At 34.3% G+C, this 21,025-nt stretch overlaps 1 protein-coding gene across 1 annotated transcript; it reads left to right on the forward strand.

The window, feature by feature from the left end:
• The first annotated feature begins 639 nt into the window (after positions 1-639).
• Positions 640-9,064, forward strand: LOC113734417 (dihydroxy-acid dehydratase, chloroplastic-like). The gene is made up of 14 exons (XM_027260952.2): positions 640-1,321; positions 2,863-2,934; positions 3,521-3,568; positions 4,222-4,376; positions 4,490-4,684; positions 4,754-4,865; positions 4,957-5,026; positions 5,232-5,290; positions 5,451-5,574; positions 5,681-5,751; positions 6,948-7,049; positions 7,279-7,359; positions 8,439-8,597; positions 8,695-9,064. The coding sequence occupies exons 1-14, from the start codon at positions 776-778 to the stop codon at positions 8,749-8,751; spliced, it is 1,851 nt and encodes a 616-aa protein (XP_027116753.1). The 5' UTR covers positions 640-775; the 3' UTR covers positions 8,752-9,064.
• The last annotated feature ends 11,961 nt before the right edge of the window (positions 9,065-21,025 follow it).

Raw genomic sequence — 21,025 nt, forward strand, 5'->3', positions numbered from 1 at the left:
GCTACGAATAGACTGCACATATAAATGAAAACTAAAAGTCAGTCTGTTTGTCCACACATTCGAATTAATAAGACATGTAGTTATTATAGTGGATTCTTTTGGATATGGTAATTTGAAAATTTTTTTAATTATTTGCAAGATACATTTTTAACTATCTTTTTATTTCATATGCATCATATAAAAAAGTACTATAATAAATAATATAAAAAAAAATTTCAAATAATCTTCAATCGGTACAAAACCATAATTTTTACTCTAATCAAACCTTTTTGTACTCGCTAAACAAATTTAATTACAACAGTGCAATCAATGATTTAAATTAATTAGTAGTTCAAACATGCTAGCTATCTCCCTAAATCCATAGCATAAGATCACATTAATCTATAATATACACCAATCACAACTATTTAAATCTATTTTTCAATCATTTTTTTATATTTTTAATTATATTTTTATTTTACACATACCACATCATAATATTTTTAAATAATATTTTTATTTTACACATACCATATCATAATATTTTTAAATAATTTCCTATTCAAACCCACCTAGTGTAAATTAATCAAATTAGTCTTTATCTCACTAAAATTAAAAAAGAATAGACATTTTTTTTTCTCTTATCAATTCAATCAATTTGGTCACATTCCTATTCCCACGTTTTCCTCCAAAAGGCAAGAGCAAACATCATCGTGTCCTAATCCTCTATTTAAACCCCTACTTTGTCCTTTTCTCTCTCACCAACTCCGGCGCTCACACCACCACCGCCGCCACCATGCAAGCTGCTCTATTAACCCCGCCAACCACCCCAACACCTTCTCCCTTCAAAACCCACATCCCAAAATTCAATCTTTTACCTAAAAGGGTTCCCAACTTCACCATCCAAGCATCCACGACTCAGACTGCACAACCACCTCTGCCACCACAAACTACCGATTTATCGGAGAAGCTGAACAAATACAGCTCAAGAATCACTGAACCCAAGTCCCAAGGGGGCTCACAGGCAGTTCTTTATGGAGTAGGATTGACAGATGATGACTTGCATAAGCCTCAAATTGGAATATCATCAGTTTGGTATGAAGGGAATACATGCAACATGCATTTGTTGAAACTTGCTGAAGCTGTTAAAGAAGGAGTTAAAGAGGCTGGAATGGTGGGATTTAGGTTCAATACTATTGGAGTTAGTGATGCCATTTCTATGGGGACTAGAGGAATGTGCTATAGTTTGCAGTCAAGGGATTTGATTGCTGATAGTATTGAGACTGTTATGGCAGCGCAGTGGTATGATGGAAACATTTCCATTCCGGGTTGTGATAAAAATGTAAGGCCTTACATCTTTTTCTGCTGTAACGCTTTTTTTCGATGAAATGTGGTCAGCATTTTTAGGTAAAGATTTGAGCGTTTCAATGCTATTTCATTGTTGGATTAACCTTTGTAGAGAGGGATTAATCGTTTGTATAGAAGAAGTGATTTTTGGCATTTTTGGGTCTTCTATATGGGGGATCATTTTCTCATTTTGGAACTATTACCTTGAATTTTCAGATGGAGAACTTATCCTAGTTACTATATTGTTAGCATGCGAGGGCTGATATTCGCCTTTGATGTTGATTAACTTTTTAAAGGGACAGATTAGTATAATATTGCAACTTGCTCGAACTTTTGATGAGTGTTGCATTGGAAGCTTGAGCTTTGATGAGAGACTTTAACAATTAATGTAAAAGTCTCGATTATTGAATTATTCATGGTTTTTCTGTAGAGAGGGGTAAGTAGTTCTCCTTTTGAACAAACGTGTTGATTTTCCAGCAATGGGTAGTCATTTTAGTTAGCAACACTAGTCTGCGAGGTCTTATCTTAAATTGTTTGAATTTAACCCTTCAGTGGGGCAGGTTAGCTTAATTTCAAATGCTCAATAACCTTCTCTTTTAAATTGTCAATGTTCTTCAACCTGCCTTCTGTTCTGAGCTATTCTGAGCTAATCCTTTCACTAGTGTAGTGGTACCAGAATACGATTTAGGACTACAATCATTTCTACTTGTCTTGTTTTTCATTTGTTTTTTATTTTATTATAAGAGGCGCTTGAATTTATGAATGTCATCGCATATGCTATCTCTTTGTGGATATTTTTGTTGGCGAATGAAGAATCAGATTTTCTGAGCCTGGAGGCCACTAAGAATTATTTCTGAAAGTGGAAAGAAAAATCTTTATGTTTTCTACCATGATGGGATATGACATTTTTGGAGATTGAATATTTTGTCTGATAAACTTAGTACTTAAGCTGACAGATAAAGGATAGGCTTCTTTGCACCTTTTCAACTTAATAGAAGGAAATATGTAGACGTTGCATTTTTTTTCTTTGTTGGTTGTCCCTTCCCCAATATATTTTACAACTTCCGCTAGCTACCTCCAGAAAGCATGGTTTGACAGTTTTAAGCATTTACTTGTTGGAGGAAATGATTCATTGCAAAAAGTCCTCTAGTTATAGCACATTTTGAAATGCTGAATCAATTTGAGTTCATGATGGTCAAGTGATATAAAAATCATGGCCTCAGACTCAAAATACAGAAAGTTTTGAACTTTGATTGTTTAATTTTCTAGAGACTTTTTGCATGTTAGGCGTGATACTTTTGTAATTTTGAGCATTACAACTCGCCATTTCCCCGAATTTTGTGGGATATACTTTTGTCTGCCGAATAAATTTGCCATAGTTGTCTCCTGTCTTTTGCCTTCTCTATATCTATGGTAATTAGTACATTGGAAATTCATTCTAGGAGAGTCAAATTTTTAAAGTTATTTATAGATGAAGTACTACTGAAACAAATCTCAAAGTGAAATGAATTCAGTTTAGTGTTATTAATGCTGCAGATGCCCGGTACAATAATGGCAATGGGACGGCTAAATCGGCCAAGCATTATGGTTTATGGGGGAACCATAAAGGTTAGTTTTATTATAGCTCTGTTTAATACTGTTAACTATTCTTTCCATTCTTAGTTAAAAACAGAAGCTTGTTAAGGATCCTGTGGTGCTTTTCCAAATCATCTAGTAAAACTTCAAGCAAGAAGCTCTGGGGCCTTTCTCTTTTTTCTTTTGCAAATTTTTATGTCGTGGACCATCATTGAGATTAATAGCTAGATTATGCCTTCTGGGAATCACATGAATGGTTATTTAAGAGTTTACCTGGTGAAGTTGACACCAAGGGACATGGAGTCTAAAAGTCTAGAAGATGATGCAAAAAACAATACTGCCAAGTAGGATATTTGGTCAGTACTCTATATTGTGTGTATATCCAATGTTGGCATTACATCTTGAGATATCCACTCTTTAATTGTAAAAGCTGAAAAAGTCTGCAGATAGCGTCAGGATCAAAGTCATTACTCTGTTCTTTAGCATATAAACAAATAAGCTGTTGAACTGGTTGTTGTATCTGTTATGCAGGCTGTGATTCTTAAATAAAATGCCTGTGAATCATTCATTTGCGTCAGGATGTACTGCTTAAAGTTTCTTTTTCTGTTTTCTTCTGTAGCCTGGACATTTTCAAGGCCATACATACGACATAGTATCTGCCTTCCAGGTATGTATGCTGCATTAGTGTTGCTGAATTTTTGCTTTTCTTTTGATTGGGTAGCTGGTTTTTCTTGCTCTCTTATGTTCTGTCCTCCCCCATTCCCCCTTCCTGGTTTCCTGTTTCCTTTCTGCTTGTTAGAGTGCTTTTTGCTTTTTCATACAGGCTGACTGATGATTTGAGTTAGTTCATAGCTGAAACTAAATTTAGTTTTCCTTGGATAATTTGAGTTAGTTTTCATACAACTGAAATTTGAGGCTTAGAAAACAAAATAACTTCATAAATATTTGTCTATTTTTCTTGTTTTAGAAGATTTCAAAAAAAGCAAGGAGATGAAGAATAGTGAAGTTGCCCTCATTCTTCCTTTAATTTCCATCTAGTGCAGATAAATAGGGTCTACCTGAAAGAACACAATCTTATGCAATCTGATTTGGAGGATTAGTTTGTAGTTGAACTAATTTGCTACTCCTGCAAAAGCTTATGCTTCTCCTTCTTTTAATTAAAATTACTGGGAACAACTTCAGCTAATCCTTGTCTGGGGAGCATGTAGTTTAGTTGTCATCCTGTTTCTCTATTTTCTGTCTTCTCTTACTAATGATTGATCAATTTCTATATCCGTAAATACTTGGATTCCATGAATCTTATCATAATTCTTCCTGTAGGCTTATGGGGAGTATGTCAGTGGTTCTGTCAGTGATGAACAGAGGATGAATGTAGTTCGCAATTCATGTCCTGGAGCTGGTGCCTGTGGTGGAATGTATACTGCCAACACCATGGCGTCTGCCATTGAGACTATGGGAATGTCCCTTCCTTACAGGTAGAGAATTTAATAAATTCTTCTCCCATCTTTGATTCAGGTTACTTGGGTTGATGTATTGTTCTTAGCCTAGATGCTATTATGTGACGCTGTTATGTTCTTTATTCAACAAGCTCTTCAACACCTGCTGAAGACCCACTCAAGTTGGATGAGTGCCGCCTTGCTGGAAAATATCTTTTAGACTTGATAAAGATGGATCTGAAACCACGAGATATTATCACTCCAAAATCACTACATAATGCAATCGTGATGGTCATGGCATTGGGGGGATCCACAAATGCTGTTTTGCATTTGATTGCTATTGCAAGGTGAGATGCCGGATGCTAGCCTTGCTTCTTACCAGTTAATGGAAAGTAACACATGCTAGATGCTGGCAGGTCTGTTGGTTTGCAATTGACTCTTGATGACTTCCAAAAAGTCAGTGACAAGGTTCCATTCCTCGCAGATCTAAAGCCAAGTGGCAAATATGTAATGGAGGATGTCCACAGGGTTTGTATACTTTTGTGGGTGACTATTTTGCTCCAGTTTTTGTCTTTATGATGTTACTGTACGAATTACTTTCTCATTGAACATTTTGTAGATTGGAGGTACACCTGCAATCATCAGATACCTATTGGAGCTTGGATTTCTGGATGGGGATTGTATCACTGGTATGCTTATTGTCATTTTTTTAGGTGTCGGGAAATGGTAGCAGGGGAAAATTTCTAACTCTGCTTCAAAGCTCTCTTTCATTTCCAGTTCTTTCTTTAATTCTGCTTTATAGGTTGAAATGTGCATCCCACCCTTATTGTGGCTTTAAATTTCTTAAAAGTTGATTTGGTCTTCTTCAATCTTTTATGCCTGTTTTTTGTGTAGTGACTGGAAAGACTTTGGCTGAAAATGCAAAACTGTTCCCATCTTTGTCTGAGGGTCAGGTAAATTCCTGTCAGCAGAAGATAATGTCAATCTGTGGCAACGATGTATTGTTATTTTCTGTTGGTTAATTGGTTAGCCAAATTAAGGCCATCTTAGATGTATTGTTATTTTCTGTTGGTATTGGTACAAGCAAAATTAAGGCCATATTTCTTTTCACAGCAAATTATAAGACCATTGGCAAACCCCATCAAACAAACTGGTCACATCCAAATATTATATGGGAATATTGCACCTGAGGGTTCTGTGGCAAAAATTACAGGAAAAGAAGGGCTATATTTTTCAGGTGAGCTGTGTTGCAACCATAATATTCCTTTTGATGAAATCTATACCTTTTCTTCTGAACATATCTGCCATGCTAAAGAGAAAATTGTTATGCATTTATCTCTCAGGTCCGGCTCTTGTCTTTGAAGGAGAGGAAAATATGCTCCAGGCTATCTCAGAAAATCCTGCAAGTTTTAAGGTGAGGTCTCTACTTGTGTGACTTCTGTTTTTTACCGTGTACTTGCTTTTTAGGAGTAGGAGAGAGGACAAAAGATCTGTCTACGGAAGGTGTAATGCTTAGCTCCTGCATTAATTGCTGATGGCCTATTTATTCGTACCTGTTACTGCCTGATTATGTTATTAAACTAGGGTTTGCTAGATTTTGGTCTAGTTTCGTGGTCAATTTTTTTGGCACTTAAAATGGCTCTGCAAGTTCTGTATTGGAAGTTAGCCAATTCAAAAAGTAAAATTCTTTAAAACCCCTTAATATCTTTTTTTCTTTCTTTCTTCATATAGGGACCTAGTAACTTATTGTTATTCAAGGTTACATGGCGTTTTTGTGTTTTGCCACAAACATGATTTTTGGTTCATTTTAAGATCTCATGCCTGTCGCTATTTTTGAGGACAACAAACTGAATATTTTTCATGGCATTTCACTCTCTGTTTCCTGTGTAGTTGTTAAACTGTACACTTTCTCAGCCCATTTGTGTCCAATTATATGCTATTCATCTTGAATGTGCACCTCTTTGCCTCTCATATACAATTTCAAGCGGGGACGGAACCATATTTGAATCTTTTTCTCATATATTTGACAGAAAAATCTTGAGTTCTTGATAAATGATCCCCCTTTTCCACTTTGGATTCTTTCTCCTTTGATGCTTTCCCAATATTTGTCTTTGTTTAAGCTGATACCGGTAGGCAGTATCCTCTGCTATGAATGATTGCTTACCTTTATGTTTTCATCACATCTAAGAGAACAATAAGCAGACCTGTATTTTTTTTTCAAGCTTGATTGGTTTTATATTCAAGCCACACTGAACAACATTTAACCTTGCAACTTTGAGTAAAGCCTGATTGGCTTTTTCTCTTACCTTCTCCTGTTACTTCCTTTGGCTTATTGTGCCATGGTCCAGGTTCATAAGTTAATTAGTGCTAAATAAGTTGAAGAAAGATTGATCTCTTTGTAGTTTAGTGGAAAAATGAACCTTATTGAGCCAAGTTGTACTTGAAATGTGAGAAGCTTGCTCAATAATCTTAGCTGCTCCTACTTTCTCTCCTCTTTATACTTCAGGAAGTAAACTGTTATAATTAAATGTATCTTTTTGGTATGATATATTGACTAGCTTTAATTGTAATATTCTTTTATGTTTTTTTTATATGTTTCTCATCTTCCAGGGGAAAGTAGTTGTTATTAGAGGAGAGGGGCCTAAGGGTGGACCAGGCATGCCTGAAATGCTTACACCAACTAGTGCAATAATGGGTGCAGGTCTTGGAAAGGTGTGCTATCCTCTGATTACAGTTACAATTGGCTACTTGGTTTCATGTATTCCTTGTATGATGTCAGCATATACTGGGGATGGAACGGGAAGTTCTGCAAAATGTTTATTTGTTGTCTTGAAACTTGTGTTAAAATGTTTTTCTGATTTAGCTGTGTCTAGACCTGAAATGATATTGGTGGCAACTTTTTACGCTAAACAAAATTTGTGGCTCAATTTAAATACTGCAGGATGTTGCACTGCTGACTGATGGAAGATTTTCTGGAGGCTCACATGGATATGTCGTTGGACACATTTGTCCAGAAGCACAGGTATGCTGGTTTTGTGTCTAAAATGTGTTGAAGGAACAATGGAGGTCATGAATAGTTAAAGAGAGAAAGGAACGAGTCAGAAAATACTAATATATAACATTGATGTAGTGTTGCTCTCGGCTCAAATGGTCAACATGCATACCTTGTATCTGGTTACATTTATGCAAATGATCAAGTTGTGTCGGCCCTTTTATTCTGCAGTTCAAACTTGTCTTCTCTTCTGTTGAGCATCTTCTTCATCACATTGCTCCAAGGAGATCATAAATACAACTTGAAGTTGTAAAAGAGATGGGTTTCCTTGATGCGCACTTGGTTAAGCAGTGCTGTTCTTATTTATAAAAAGAAAATAACAATTTGACATTTCTGTATTATGATTTTTGCTTGGCATTCCTTGCACTTTAATGGACTAACTTATGCAAGAGTCAAGATAAATCAGAGCCCTAGTTTGGCAGGCATTGAAGATAACATGTATATTCTTGTTTAACAATTTGAACTGAGAGGACCTAAGTTAGGAACTCATCAATAGTTAATGTTGCATCAGTACCTGACCATGTCGCTACTGCATACCGATCAAAAGATAGTTGTGGCTACTTGACGTTGGTTTAGACAAGCCTTGACCTACAGGAGGGATAAGATGCTTCTTGTTTTCTTGCGTGCTATGTGTGGATTTTAATCAAATTTTGCATCCACAGATGATGTTGTTGAAGAAGAGGAACGTGACCTTTGTTCCTCTGCGGATACCTTTAAAAACTCTCCCGGTCGTCAGCCTTAAAAGATAAATAAATGAATAACGTGTGATTAAGAAGAACTAACTTTTTAGTGTTTTGAAGAGAACACATTCTAAACAAACCTAACCCATTCCCCCTTCCCTTCCATTCCTCCTCAAGTGAACTTCAATGTTTGGTAGGGCCGTGATGCAAGAATGGTACTCCAAATATGATGGGTTGGTTAGTGCGGCAACTAAGCTTTTGATAGAGTTTCTTTTTGCTGAAATGTCAGGCAAATCTACATGTATCTTATGGAGTCTGATTAAGCAAAAGCTTTGTTCTTTAACTGAGTGGAATGCACTTCACTTGCAGGAAGGTGGTGCAATTGGTCTTGTAGAAAATGGGGATATCATTACCATAGACATCCAAAAACGGAGGATGGATGTTGATTTAACAGATACCGAGTTAGATGAGAGAAGAAAGAAATGGAAACCCCCAACGTATAAAGCCGACCGAGGGGTACTTTACAAGGTATGCAGTTTTCCTTGTATTCTTTGATTGAGTTGATCTCTTTCCACCAGACAAAGTTTTGAGACTCGAATCTTATGCCATTTTGTCCTGGTGCCAGTACATCAAGAATGTGCAATCAGCTTCAAGGGGATGTGTCACTGATGAATATTACTAGATACTACGCGTGTTAAGAAGGCATAGAGGCAAATATGCAATGGCCAATATCCTGCATGCATCAATTGGGTAAACATTGCTCGGCTCTTTAGGGAAAGCTGCAAAGGGACCGCTCAAAATTCTCTCCTAGTTTTAGTTCCTGTAATATGTTGTCTGGTTTTGTTTCTTTCTTTTTCCTCCTTTTACCTTGTAAGTTTGTAACTACTCTGTTGGTAGTTGAATACTACATAACACGTATAACGGTGTTCTCAAAGACATAATCATGCTTTCTATTAAACAGATGCAACCCAAACAGGGTAGTGTAATATTTTCTATACTGTACTTGTTGTATTTCCTATTGTAAGTGTGTAATTCTATAGTAATTCTAGTCAAGTAAAGAAATACAAAGTGCTTAGCAAACAGAAAAGAAAATTAAAATGGAGATTGAGAAGAAGCCATTTTCTTGGTTAGCTTACTACTTGGAGATGGATATTGCTGCTCTTGTCAAGCAGATTTCTAAGATAAGCAGAGTAAGTATACTCTGTGAAATGCGACTCAAGCATTATTGAAGTAGTAATTATGCAATCCAATGGGGGACCTAATTAACAAACAACCGATAAAAATCATAATAAGGTAGCAATATAACACAGGAAAGGAAGTGAAAAAGGTAAATGGTACATGCATGTGTTGGTTAAAATAAGGGTTAACCAAATAAATGTTTGCAGGTCTCTGATCCATACTTGTGTGCTATCTCGCTGTGTATCTTTGGAGCAAGGTTCTACACAGTTTTAGGGGATTAATCTGATCGAAAGGTTGGGATACTCCTAAGTAAAAAAACAAATAAATAAATTTCTGAAGACGAATAGACAAACCAATAGGGGCTTTTCTCTGTTGCTTTAGATTTTGCAAAATGCAATTTAATCAGAATGAGCAAAAGCTATTCCTTCATAGATTTTAAACTTTAATTTTTTGGGTCTTTTAAAAGCATTCTAAAATCTAGGTTTAAAAGCAAATGATAGCATCAAACAAACTGATTTTCGAGTACTAGAAGTTAAAATCAAAGTGAAATAATAGAATAAGAACGCCTGTAAAAAGGTGCTTCGAATAGAAACTTGTCTTTTGAATCACACAATAAAATCGGTTGCATGCTAGTTAATAACAGAAATACGTTATTGGTAGTTTGTCACTTCACATTTTTAAATGACACTTTATTTTATTCATGTGCTTTTACAGCCAAAAAAAGAAAAGAAAAGAAAAGAAAAGGATGTATTGTTGTTAGTCATAATTGGAGTGCCATGAATAATGGCCAAACAAATATATAAGGAAACAATTGTGGCAAAGGATTGGATTCATTGTTGGTGTTTTTGTAATAACTCGCTAATGACAATGTAAATTTGAATAATTAAGTTGGGCTATAAGAAAGTGTTTCCAGATTATCGTACAGAACTGGACATTAAATGGCACAAAAGCTATTTGGAAGTCAAATGGTTGGCTTGTTTAGGCCAAAAACAACCTAATTCTGCTATTGAGATCCAACTATTATGGCCCTAATAGTACTTAGTAGTTAATAACTTCTAGTTATTTGTGTTGTGATCATTAATTCACAATAGTTTAAGATTGGAGGCTCCTAAAAAAATAAAAAAAAATCGTAGGTTAGTTATTACCTAGATAGGCAGCCAAATAGCCTACTATTGAAGCCCAAGTGGTGTATCTTTTAGCATGAAATTGAACTGAAAAATCTGGTTAAGATTGATTAGCGTCTTATGTGAGGAAATGATATTCACACACCCTATTTCATATCTCAGATCTTAACTATTTTAATTTGGCTAAGAATGCAATGAAAATTAAGATAGTATTAGGGTTATCTAGATATCATCTCCCCCTTTATTTTTAAAAAAAAAAAAATCAATTAATGATACTTCTTTAAGCCCTGTTTGGGATTGCGGTGCGTTTATAAAAAAAAAAAAAAAGCGCTTTTAAACACTAATAGTATTTTTGGGGTGTTTGATAACCAATTTTTTGTAATTTAACGAGTCCAATTTTTGATAATTTAAGAGCACTTTTAATAAAAGCAATTGTGTCAATAGTGCTTCCCTGTAAGTTAACGTAGCTCCAAATGAGGCCTTAGTTTGCTTTTGATGAAGGATAATTATTAGTCCAGATGGGATTTGAGGATTCAAAGATCATAAGTAAAAGCATCATGTTTTGCATGCAATTTGAGAAACAGTAGAACATTAGCCAGGTAGCATGATCTCAACCATGGTAAGTGCATTCACCAAGAATTTACTTTTGGTAAGTTAGATATCCTTCTCTATTGGATTTATTTATTTATTTATTTTGGGAGGAGGAGAAGGAGGGATTTGTTTCTCCTTCTTCAAAGTATATTACTTATGTTTCAACCAAATGACTCTATTTGCAAGTTAAATTTGAGCAGGAGATGTATCATAGGAAATCTGCATATAATTTTCAGAAATTAAAACATCAAATATGGACAGCAATAGTTTGCTGTGGAAGAAGGGCATTAATAGTCTGGATTAGGGCTGCAAATGAACCGAACCGCTCGCAAGCATCTGGATTAGGGCTGCAAACGAATCGAACTCACGAGTGGCTCAAGTCAAGCTCGACTCGAGCTCGGTCAATATCGAGCTCGAGCTGGCTCGAATAGAAATCGAGCTCGAACTTGAGCTCAAGATACTAAGCTCGTTAGCTCGCGAGCCGGCTCGGGAGATTGAGTGTATTTATGTATATATATATATATATATTATTTTTTATTTTAAGTATATATATATTTTTATTTTAAGTATATATATTTTTTATTTTTTTATTTTAATAGTAAAATTACATATATATTCTTAATATTTTATTATTTATTAAGGAAAAAATATTATTTTATTTTTTTAAAAAATAAAATAATTATTTTTTATTTTTTTTCGAGCTCGAACTCGCTCGAATCAAGTCGAGCTCGAGCTCGCTCGAATCAAGTCGAGCTCGAGCTTGAGCTTGAAATTGTCAGCTCGTCGAGCTCGAGCTCGAGTTCGAGTTCACTAAAATTAAGTGAAGACTCGGCTCAATTAGACCAAAACTCGACTCGACTCGGCTCGTTTGCAGCCCTAGTCTGGATAGCAAATTGAGACTTTAAAACTCTATTAGGATAAAGATGTTTTGTATTGGATATGAGAAAGAGCAACAGGTGGAGTCATATTGTGTTGCAGCCATGGTTTTTGCTTGCATTCAATGAGCAACAAGAAGACAAATATTACCATCGAAAACACCGATAAATATTTTGCAACTTTTATCTAATCCTTATTCTTTAATTATATAGAGTAAAGCTTCTCATTGTAGGTCAATTAAAAGCACAAGTTTGGGAGAAAAAAGGTTTCCGCAATTTGCTATTGTGCATTTTTTAGGTTCAAAAGCCTAATTGTTTACGCAATTTCGCAGGTAAATTTCGATTGTCATTTTTTACCAAAAATTTTTTACGTTTCTCGTGAATATATTTTTCAATTTTTTTATTTTATATACGTCAAATCGCTACAATGCCTTTTTCTATAAAAACTTCAGAAAGTAGCATCATACCCAAGTCAATATTAAGCACAAGCCTGCGAAATCAAACTTTCTGCGAAATTTGCCTTCTGAATTTGTTAGATCAAATGTAATTAAATTGCAAATGAACGGTGTACTAAATCAATTCAAAAGACTGTTGCATGAAAATTTTCTGTGCTTAACATTTATTGAGTTAAAATGCTTATGCGTGCAAACAGATCAACATAGGCTGTCCTACTTATTTGTATTATCCTAATTGATTCAAAATACAAGTTAAATATCCGAAACTCCTGTGTAATTGCTCCAGCCAAGTGTAAGCCTAGAATATATGTCAAAGCCCTGCCGTCTATCCTAGCTTTTGAATTGGCTAAATCACTAAATCATGGCATTTGTGCGTTCGAGTTGAGATTGGAAAGCAATATTGCTTGAAATCTCATCGATACTTAAGACATCCATTAAGGACAATTATTAGCCTGTGTTTTGGAGAAGTCTGAATATTATCTGAAATGATATACTATTACAGTGCGCTTGAAATCGTCTGTCCCGAATTTTGTCTCTGTCCCGTCTATCTCGTCCCTCTTTAATTACTATGTGTATTGATTAATAATTCTTAAAATTTTATTGTGAATAAGTTCAATAATCAATAACTCTTAGGGTTTTATTGGAATATAAGTCCAACAATACAATACACGTGGTAGTTAAACAAAGATGAACAGATTTAGGATTCTATTGAAAACACAATACACGTGACAGTTAAACAAAAACGAGACAAATATGACAGAGATAAAATTGGTGACAAAGGATTTGAAGTGACTATTGTGTGATTTTTTTTAGAAATAATTTAATTCGTTAAAGGTTTTCAGCATCAAATACGAACAAAGTGAAGAAAAATATGCAGTACACATTTCAATCAATGAATTAGTGGCAACTAACATAACTATTAATTACGATTGAATTTCTTGTAGCGTACTTATTTTGGCTGAGTCGAAGCACGAGTCTCACGAAAAGTCACAATAATTTTCAGTAAATGTTTAAAAAATGCCTATGCATGCGAAGAACTGGTAAATTTCATTGGGAACAAAGATAGCATAGTTATGTTTATTGTTTCATTTCCTCTGAAAATGACAGGTAACAACAATGTTCACCTTCCAAGTAAATATAATACAATTGATTCAAGAAAAAAGTACAACTATAGCATGAATATCATAGCATGAAATGACATTCTGGAATTTACTATGAAACAGCCACCTTCTTTCAAAAATTACGTAGAACCTTTTACAATTGTTCAAGACTGACTTTTCAAAGTTTTGTGTTTTATGCCCGACTTGTCTGCAACTCCATGCGAAGATGACACGGTCAAGAAAGTGATTAGACAATACGAAGAGTTGGTGAGAAGACGGTGGCACATGCTTTTTTGGTGTGGTAAAAGAAGATCGGGTGGCGAACTATGTAACAAAATTACTTCTACACTTTTATTCTATGGAAAGTCCGTACAACTTTTTAACTTATACTAGTTAATAATAAGCTACTTACGAGCTACACTTGGATTAATTATTTTTGGAGGTGTTTTTCAAATATTTTAATGTAATAATGTAGGTGAAAAATTTTTACTGTAGATGAGGCTATTTATGATGTTTTTGAGGTTTTTTTTTTTGGCATTTTTGAGGGTTTTTTTTGTGTGTTTTTGGTATTTTTGAGGTTGTTTTTTATGTTTTTGAGATTGTTTTTGTTTGTCTATTACTGTAACATTATATATGAAAAATTTGTTTTTCAAAAAATGACCAATCCAAACGGAACTTTAAGTAAGAAGTTTTTGAAATTTTAAGCTCCATTTCCATTAAATTACGAACCGTCCAAATCGATTAGTTGATGTAAATTTTTAAAGAGCAGTGGTAGATAAACCTGATAATTGGGGATATTCACTTGGTTTTATTAGATCAGTATATTCTCAATGCACTTTGAGGTTCAAGAAAGACTAATAAACTTGCGCATCGTTTAGCTCATTATGTAAAAATTGCCTCCCTTTCTGAGACTCTGTGAAATTTCCCTCCAAATTTGGTTAAGCAAATTGTACTGGACAATATCTAGCAATCTCATTAATAAGATTTTTATTTCATAAAAAATGAAAAAAAGCGACATACAGGCAGATCCCGAACTCTAACGCGTTCGAATCCTTTTTTTTTTTTTTTAACAAACTTTAACAGTTATATATAAACACCTGATAGTACAAGGATTAATTACAAAAAGGGATCATTGCCCTCATTTTCTTCCGTGCTAAATCTATCAGACATCTTGGAAAATCTTGTTCCCATTCAACATCATGCACTAACTTAACAGCAAATTGAGCTGGTGAATGGCTGATTTCATTTCCTGATCAAGGTATAAATGCAAAACTACAACTTTCGAAGCCTGTTCTGAGTTCCTGCACGTCTTCCAGGATAATTGCAATGTTGTAATCAGTAATTGCACCTGTTTATCTGATCCACTGCTGATTTGCAGTCTGTATGGACTACCATTTTGGCCCATCCTGCATGTTTAGCCATCAGCACTGCGTCCGAATTCATATGTTACTGATTCGTCATCTGGGAAAATCGTACGCGTGGAAGTAATTCCAAACAAAGCTCCAAATTTTCTCCCTCACCCCATCACTGGATCCCTTTTTTTTCTTTTTTAAGTACAAGTGAGAGTTTGAATTCGAAATTAACCGTCTTTCCTCCAACCAATCACTGGCTTCTATTCTACCTACTTTCAACATTTGCCCCAACCCTTTCCTATATGGTGATCAGTTACACTGGCAATTCAAATATCTCGCAAGTTTGGTAGGCAAGATGGCTTTTAGACTTAATCGCAAGTCCATCCCCGCAATGTAGGTTGAATACTAAATTGTTCCGTGTAATATAAATTGCCCACTACAGACAAATAGGTAAACATTTCGGGTGATTTTCTGTATATGAAAGGTGTGACAAGACATTCATAGCCTCGTGTACATTATACTTTGATAGTTTTTTCTTAGTTAAAAAACCTTGTGGAGTCCAAAGAATAGTGATACAATTGCATCTGTAATTATAAAAATGAAATAAGTTTTTTTTTACTAAATAAATTCTATAGGTTCTTGTGATACTTTATGATATTTGAATATTTGTGTAAAGAAATATCGATATATTTAAACATCAAAAGGAATTATTAATAAGGACAATCAAGGTAAAAGAAGTGAAATTCCTTTTTACGAATACAAGACTATTTTACAAAAAAAAAAAGACAACAGTATATATTTAACTATGGACAAATACCTACATTTTACTACCTATATAGTTCACTTTCAAAGAAAGAAAATGAAAAGTGGATATATGCATGTGGGAAACATTAGTATTATTCAATGATTAAGTATATACTTTTATTTTTTGGCCAAAAAGTATACTATGTGATTCCTATGATTATTTATACTATATGATTATTTTTAGTAATAACTCCTTTTAAAAACAACTTATGTGAAAAGTGACTAAAAATTTTATTTAGTAAAAATAGCTTATGTGATTTCTATGATTATTTACATCTGCAGTTGTATCACCATTTTTTGGGTCACGACAATAATAATATGTTCTTTCACTAAAAAGGACATAATAACACCATTCTCCAAAAATAAAACTATCAAAGTAATATATGTACGAGGGCAGAATACTTTTGCTCATCTTGATATTCTTTATAATTAAGAACAAGACCTATACATATATATAATATATGATCCCAATGGTCCAAGTACAAGATGACGGAGGAATGCTGGAATGGCTTAACCCTCCACCACTATTCTTGATGTCCTGGAACTAATTAATTGGTTCGTCATAAGTTTTTGCCGTGGTTTTTTTTGTATTCAATAGCCGGTGAATATCAAAGCAATTTGGGTTGATTATTTCTTTGGTTCAAATGCTTATTACTTGCAAATGAATATGATACCAAGTCAATGTGAAGCATGAGAGTGAAGGGTCGGCAAATATCGGCTTCTGTATTTGTTTGCTTCCACGCTTATGCATGTAAAACCAAGTCATCAAATTAAAACAGCAGCCTAGAAAGATTCAGAGATCGAACTTCAAAATTTTCTTTTATATCTTTACAGATTCTTATGATTCAAACTAATATTTATGTCCTCCTACTTATAATTAGCATTATCCTAATTATGTTATAGCTAATAGGTTAAAAATCGTGTGCTCCTATTTACCTTGCCCCCAGCCAAGTGTCAGCTCGAAATCAAAGCCCTGCTGCAGATGTCAATTAGGGGCAATTGCTAGTAAATCTGACAAGGATGCTTAGCATGATGGATACGACAATGTGAAGATATTTTGGTTGGTTTACGCTACAGCCATGGCTGGCATCTGTATTGAAAGATCCACAAGAATCCAGATTTCTATAATAATTGCTATTAAAAGCTTGAGTGGTCTTATTGGTTACAAGTCATAGAGTAGGATTCTTTTTCTGGGGAAAGTTTTAAATTGAGAGCTGAAACAATTTGTTCTGGACTATTTCGCCATTGGGCAGCATGATAACAGGTGCAGATTCGTCCAAGATGCGCAGGTCGACTTCACTAGATACTAGAAGTGCTTCAAAACCATTCACATCAGTTAGTTGGTGAACTATTTTATTACCAAATGTAAAGAGTTTGGTAAGTAAAATAAATTCTACTAGATCAGGTTTGTATCCATTATAAAAATTTGACGATATTATAGATTGAAATAATCTGCCTATAGCTGGACTGGATTACGTGCCTGATTAAATTGAAATTGTTTTGCAGACGTGAAAGTCTAAGCAGCTGGAACATGAGAAGTTAGTCCATAATAATCGAAACTAGCGAACTGATTCCATGTGTTCTTAAGCTTTCCTAGTAGCAAGACTTAAAGCCTCTTTATTTTCTGCCAAACAGTGTAGCAAAGAAAGCCCTTTTGTTTCTTTTTCCTTTTTGGTCAATCAGAGAAACACTTTTGAAGACGATTTTGAAAGCTGGTGATATGGTGAACAATTTTACAAGTTGATGTCGAAATTGTGGAAGGGTTTAATCCTCCACAACCGTTCATTGATGTCCTGGTACGGGACTGAGTTGGAGATTGCATTGATGACGAAATGGTGGTTGGTAAGTTTAGAGATTTTCATTCGGCCAAGTCTCTCGTATCACAACCTTAATAACATCGAAGCTATTTCACTTTCAATTATAGCACGAGATTCATGCTGATGTCTTCACAGTAACTTCCCTTTGTTCAGTAATTGGACCTTGCTCGTCCCCAAAACAAGAATCCTGGTCACATGCTTACAGTTAGACCCCGACGAGAATTAAATTGCATATATATGTATATTTTTTTGTTGGCGTGATAAATTCTAAACCTAAAGAGGTGAAGGAGAACCGGATGAACAATCATCGGTCCAGACAAATGCATAAGCACCCGTTGGCGAAATATTTTCAAGAAAACTTGGATATTGATCTCTTGATCTATACCAAATCCCTTGACCTAAACTCAAGTAGAGGTTTTAAAACTCTCTTGGTTGGTGGCCTACAAGAATCTTGTACGTTGAATGTAGCAAATGAAACCTTTGCTGAAAGTCTTAGGTATTTGTCTAAAAGCATCAAATGAACATTCAATGTACGTGTTGTGCAATTGTTTGCCAAATATCATGAACAAATCCTAACCATTTGTACCAGGAAATGGAAAGTAGATGTGCATGTAAATTGATTTGATGTGATGAGTTTGGTTCCCAAGTACTTGAGTATAAAGGAAAGTTGAAAACCATTAAGGGTTTTTTAAACTAGTGTCATAGTAACATACTGACAATTATTACTCTCTCTTGTATTTATACACTTTTCCTAATTAATATTATCTTTCTAAAAATCTAATACTAGAAATATATTTTAATGAGTATGCAATGGGCACCTTTAGACATATTCAATCGTTAATTTGAAGACGAATTTTCTGGCCTATACCAATCATGACAGGATTTTAACTTAATTTGGTTGTTTGATCATATGCCAGAAAAAAGCCTTCAAATTTCATGGAAATGAACAAAGTTGATTGTTAGGAGCAACAACGTGCTGGTTCCCGCTGGAATAATCTCATCTTTGATGCAGGATCAGTAGATAGGCCTGATAAATTGGTAGATATTTTGTTTGTTAGTTCGAGTTGATATCTTAAATACTATGTAGTCCACGTAACAAGGACGGTTGAACAGAGAGTAGACGTTGAATCACAACTACCAAAAGAAGAAAAGACAAATCAAATGGAAATGTTCGTGATTCAATAATGTACAAGTCATTTTTGCATTTTATCCAGATAATTAAGCTTTGGTTAAAACTTATACAGATCACAAAAATTGTTAAAGAGTTTTTTTGATCTTATTATCAACTCTTAAATTTTCATTAAAGAACAACATGATTAATTTACAAGAGTTAAGCAATAAATTTGGTGTGTTATGACAATTAAGAAATCACAAGAAAATGGCAAAGTCGGAATGAAATTGCATATCCTCTTCCAAAATGAGTTTTTTAATATTATATTTCGAAATAGGTTTCAAAGGTCACAAAAAGATTTCTTCTTTTGCCTTCTATGAATTGCTCTTTTGTCAACCTTGTTTGGAAAGCCATTTTCTCTAAAAAAAAATTTTACGTTTTTCGTGAATACATTTTTCATTCACCTTATGTCAAATCGCTATAGTACATTTTTTTTTTTTGTTACAAAAACTTCAGAAAATATCAATCGAAACTCTTTTTCTGTACGCTAATGTTTTTAAATGCAATGAATTTCGGACAATGCGATGTAGATTACCTTGAAACAACACTGTCCTAGATCAGTTTCTTCGTGTTTGACTTGAAGATTATGCCTTTGCATGCGTCATGCATACCTCTTTTGCCCAAGTAGTTGGGGTAGATACTCCTTTTTTTTTCGTATGTTAAACATAATTACTAGATACTTTTGTTTTTCCTTCTTAGATCCTCTTTTGCCAAAGCGTTTCTAGATACTTTTTTTTTTTAATTTAAGTAGATAATTGCTAGGGAAGAAAAGGATTTTGACCTTAAATTAATCATGCCAATTTTACCAACTACTAAGTTTTTTTTTTTTTTTGACTCAGGAAGAATTTCAACTTTGCCGGACTAATCTCTCTGTGCCTGTGCACCCCACCCTCCAAGGATACACAGCACGGTAGAAGGGACGACTCGAATACACGACCTCAAGACTCAAAGGAGCTACCCTGATGCCATCCAAGCCAACCCCGAGGGGCTTTACCAACTACTAAGAGCTAACTGTTTTTGAGGTTAATTACTCAAGCCAATATACTCCAACATGTTGTATGTCGTGTCAAAAATCTGGACCACAGGTCCAGACACATGGTAAACTTAAATTAAGTGGCTAGAAAAGGTGAAGCAGAGAATAAATCACACTTTTGTGAGCATTGAAAACCTTCTCCTGAGTAGCCACAATCTCAATTGTCCGTCCGGATTGTTTGAATGATTGGTTATGCTGCAGAAAGTATATGTGCAAAAACTTTTTATGTCTACTTGTTTTGGCTAATTTGATCTGCTAAGGCTGTGTTTCATTGGAAAATTAAGTACATGAATAATTCTTGGCAGTTCAAAAGTTTGCATTTTAGGGCCAACAAGTAATTGGCCAATAACTGGATAACAAATGGGCAATCTTTGAATATCTAGATATACAATTTCGATGAGGACCTCAGTTTAGTTCAATGAAGCCGTCAAGCTCGAAACCACTGGATGACAATGATATAGAGAGGGAAAGGAAATTATAGAAAAAGTGCTTCAATTGTTGCATAGGTTGCCCAATCAAATTATAGCATTACACGAATAATAATTTTCTTCTTGTTGCTAGAAGCTTTTTCAGCAGATATGACCTTTTACCACACAAACCCGCAATAGAGACTCCAGCCAAAATTTGCTAATTTCCAATCCCAACTCGATTTAAAAGCAAGGGATAGTTTTAGAAACCTCTTCCAAGGTTTCTAACAGTTTCATTTAGGACTCTTAAATTTTGAAAAATGTCACTTGTTTTCTTTACTTTAAGTCTTTTGCATCATTTACAACCCGTTTTAATATATAATATTAAAAAATTCATTTTGGAAGAGTAAGTATAACAAAATGTGAGCATGTTAAGAACAAAACGTGAGCAAATCCAACCCATTCCAAATTTGCCCTTTTATTGTCTTACTTTTTATTACCAAAACGTGAATAAATTAATAACAAATGAAAAACAAAAACAAAAAGTATAAAGGTTTATTCTGATGGGACAAAATGTAGCGCATTTTTTAAATAGCAAGAGTATATATCTGAAAGTCTATTTGAAGTTTTTACAAGTGACAAAGATAATATTTTCTTTACTGTATGGTGTTTTGAGTTAATTTATAAATCATTTACATAATTTGGAATTTTCTAATTTTTGTGTCCAAATCAATGGCTTGACAACTAAAAAGATAAAACATGCTAAAATTTATGTATAAACTTATTTGTATTATGTTTAAATTAGTGTAAAAAGGTATTCTCATGGTTGTAAATTATTGCAAGTTATTTTTAAGAGTATTATAAATCATTCGTAATTTTATAATTTAACCTTTCTTGTCCGAACCAATGACACAAAAAATTGTTAAAGAGTTTTTTTGATCTTATTATCAACTCTTAAATTTTCATTAAAGAACAACATCGATTAATTTACAAGAGTTAAGCAATAAATTTGGTGTGTTATGACAATTAAGAAATCACAAGAAAATGG

This window comes from Coffea arabica, chromosome 3c (genome assembly GCF_036785885.1).
Source record: "Coffea arabica cultivar ET-39 chromosome 3c, Coffea Arabica ET-39 HiFi, whole genome shotgun sequence".
Classification (NCBI taxonomy): Eukaryota; Viridiplantae; Streptophyta; class Magnoliopsida; order Gentianales; family Rubiaceae; genus Coffea; species Coffea arabica.

Coding starts and splice junctions, on each gene's coding strand:
- LOC113734417 (XM_027260952.2), top strand. CDS start 776: ATGCAAGCTGCTCTATTAACCCCGCCAACCACCCCAACACCTTCTCCC. Junction 4,377..4,489: donor GGAATGTCCCTTCCTTACAG/GTAGAGAATTTA, acceptor TTATTCAACAAG/CTCTTCAACACCTGCTGAAG. Junction 5,575..5,680: donor AGAAGGGCTATATTTTTCAG/GTGAGCTGTGTT, acceptor TTTATCTCTCAG/GTCCGGCTCTTGTCTTTGAA.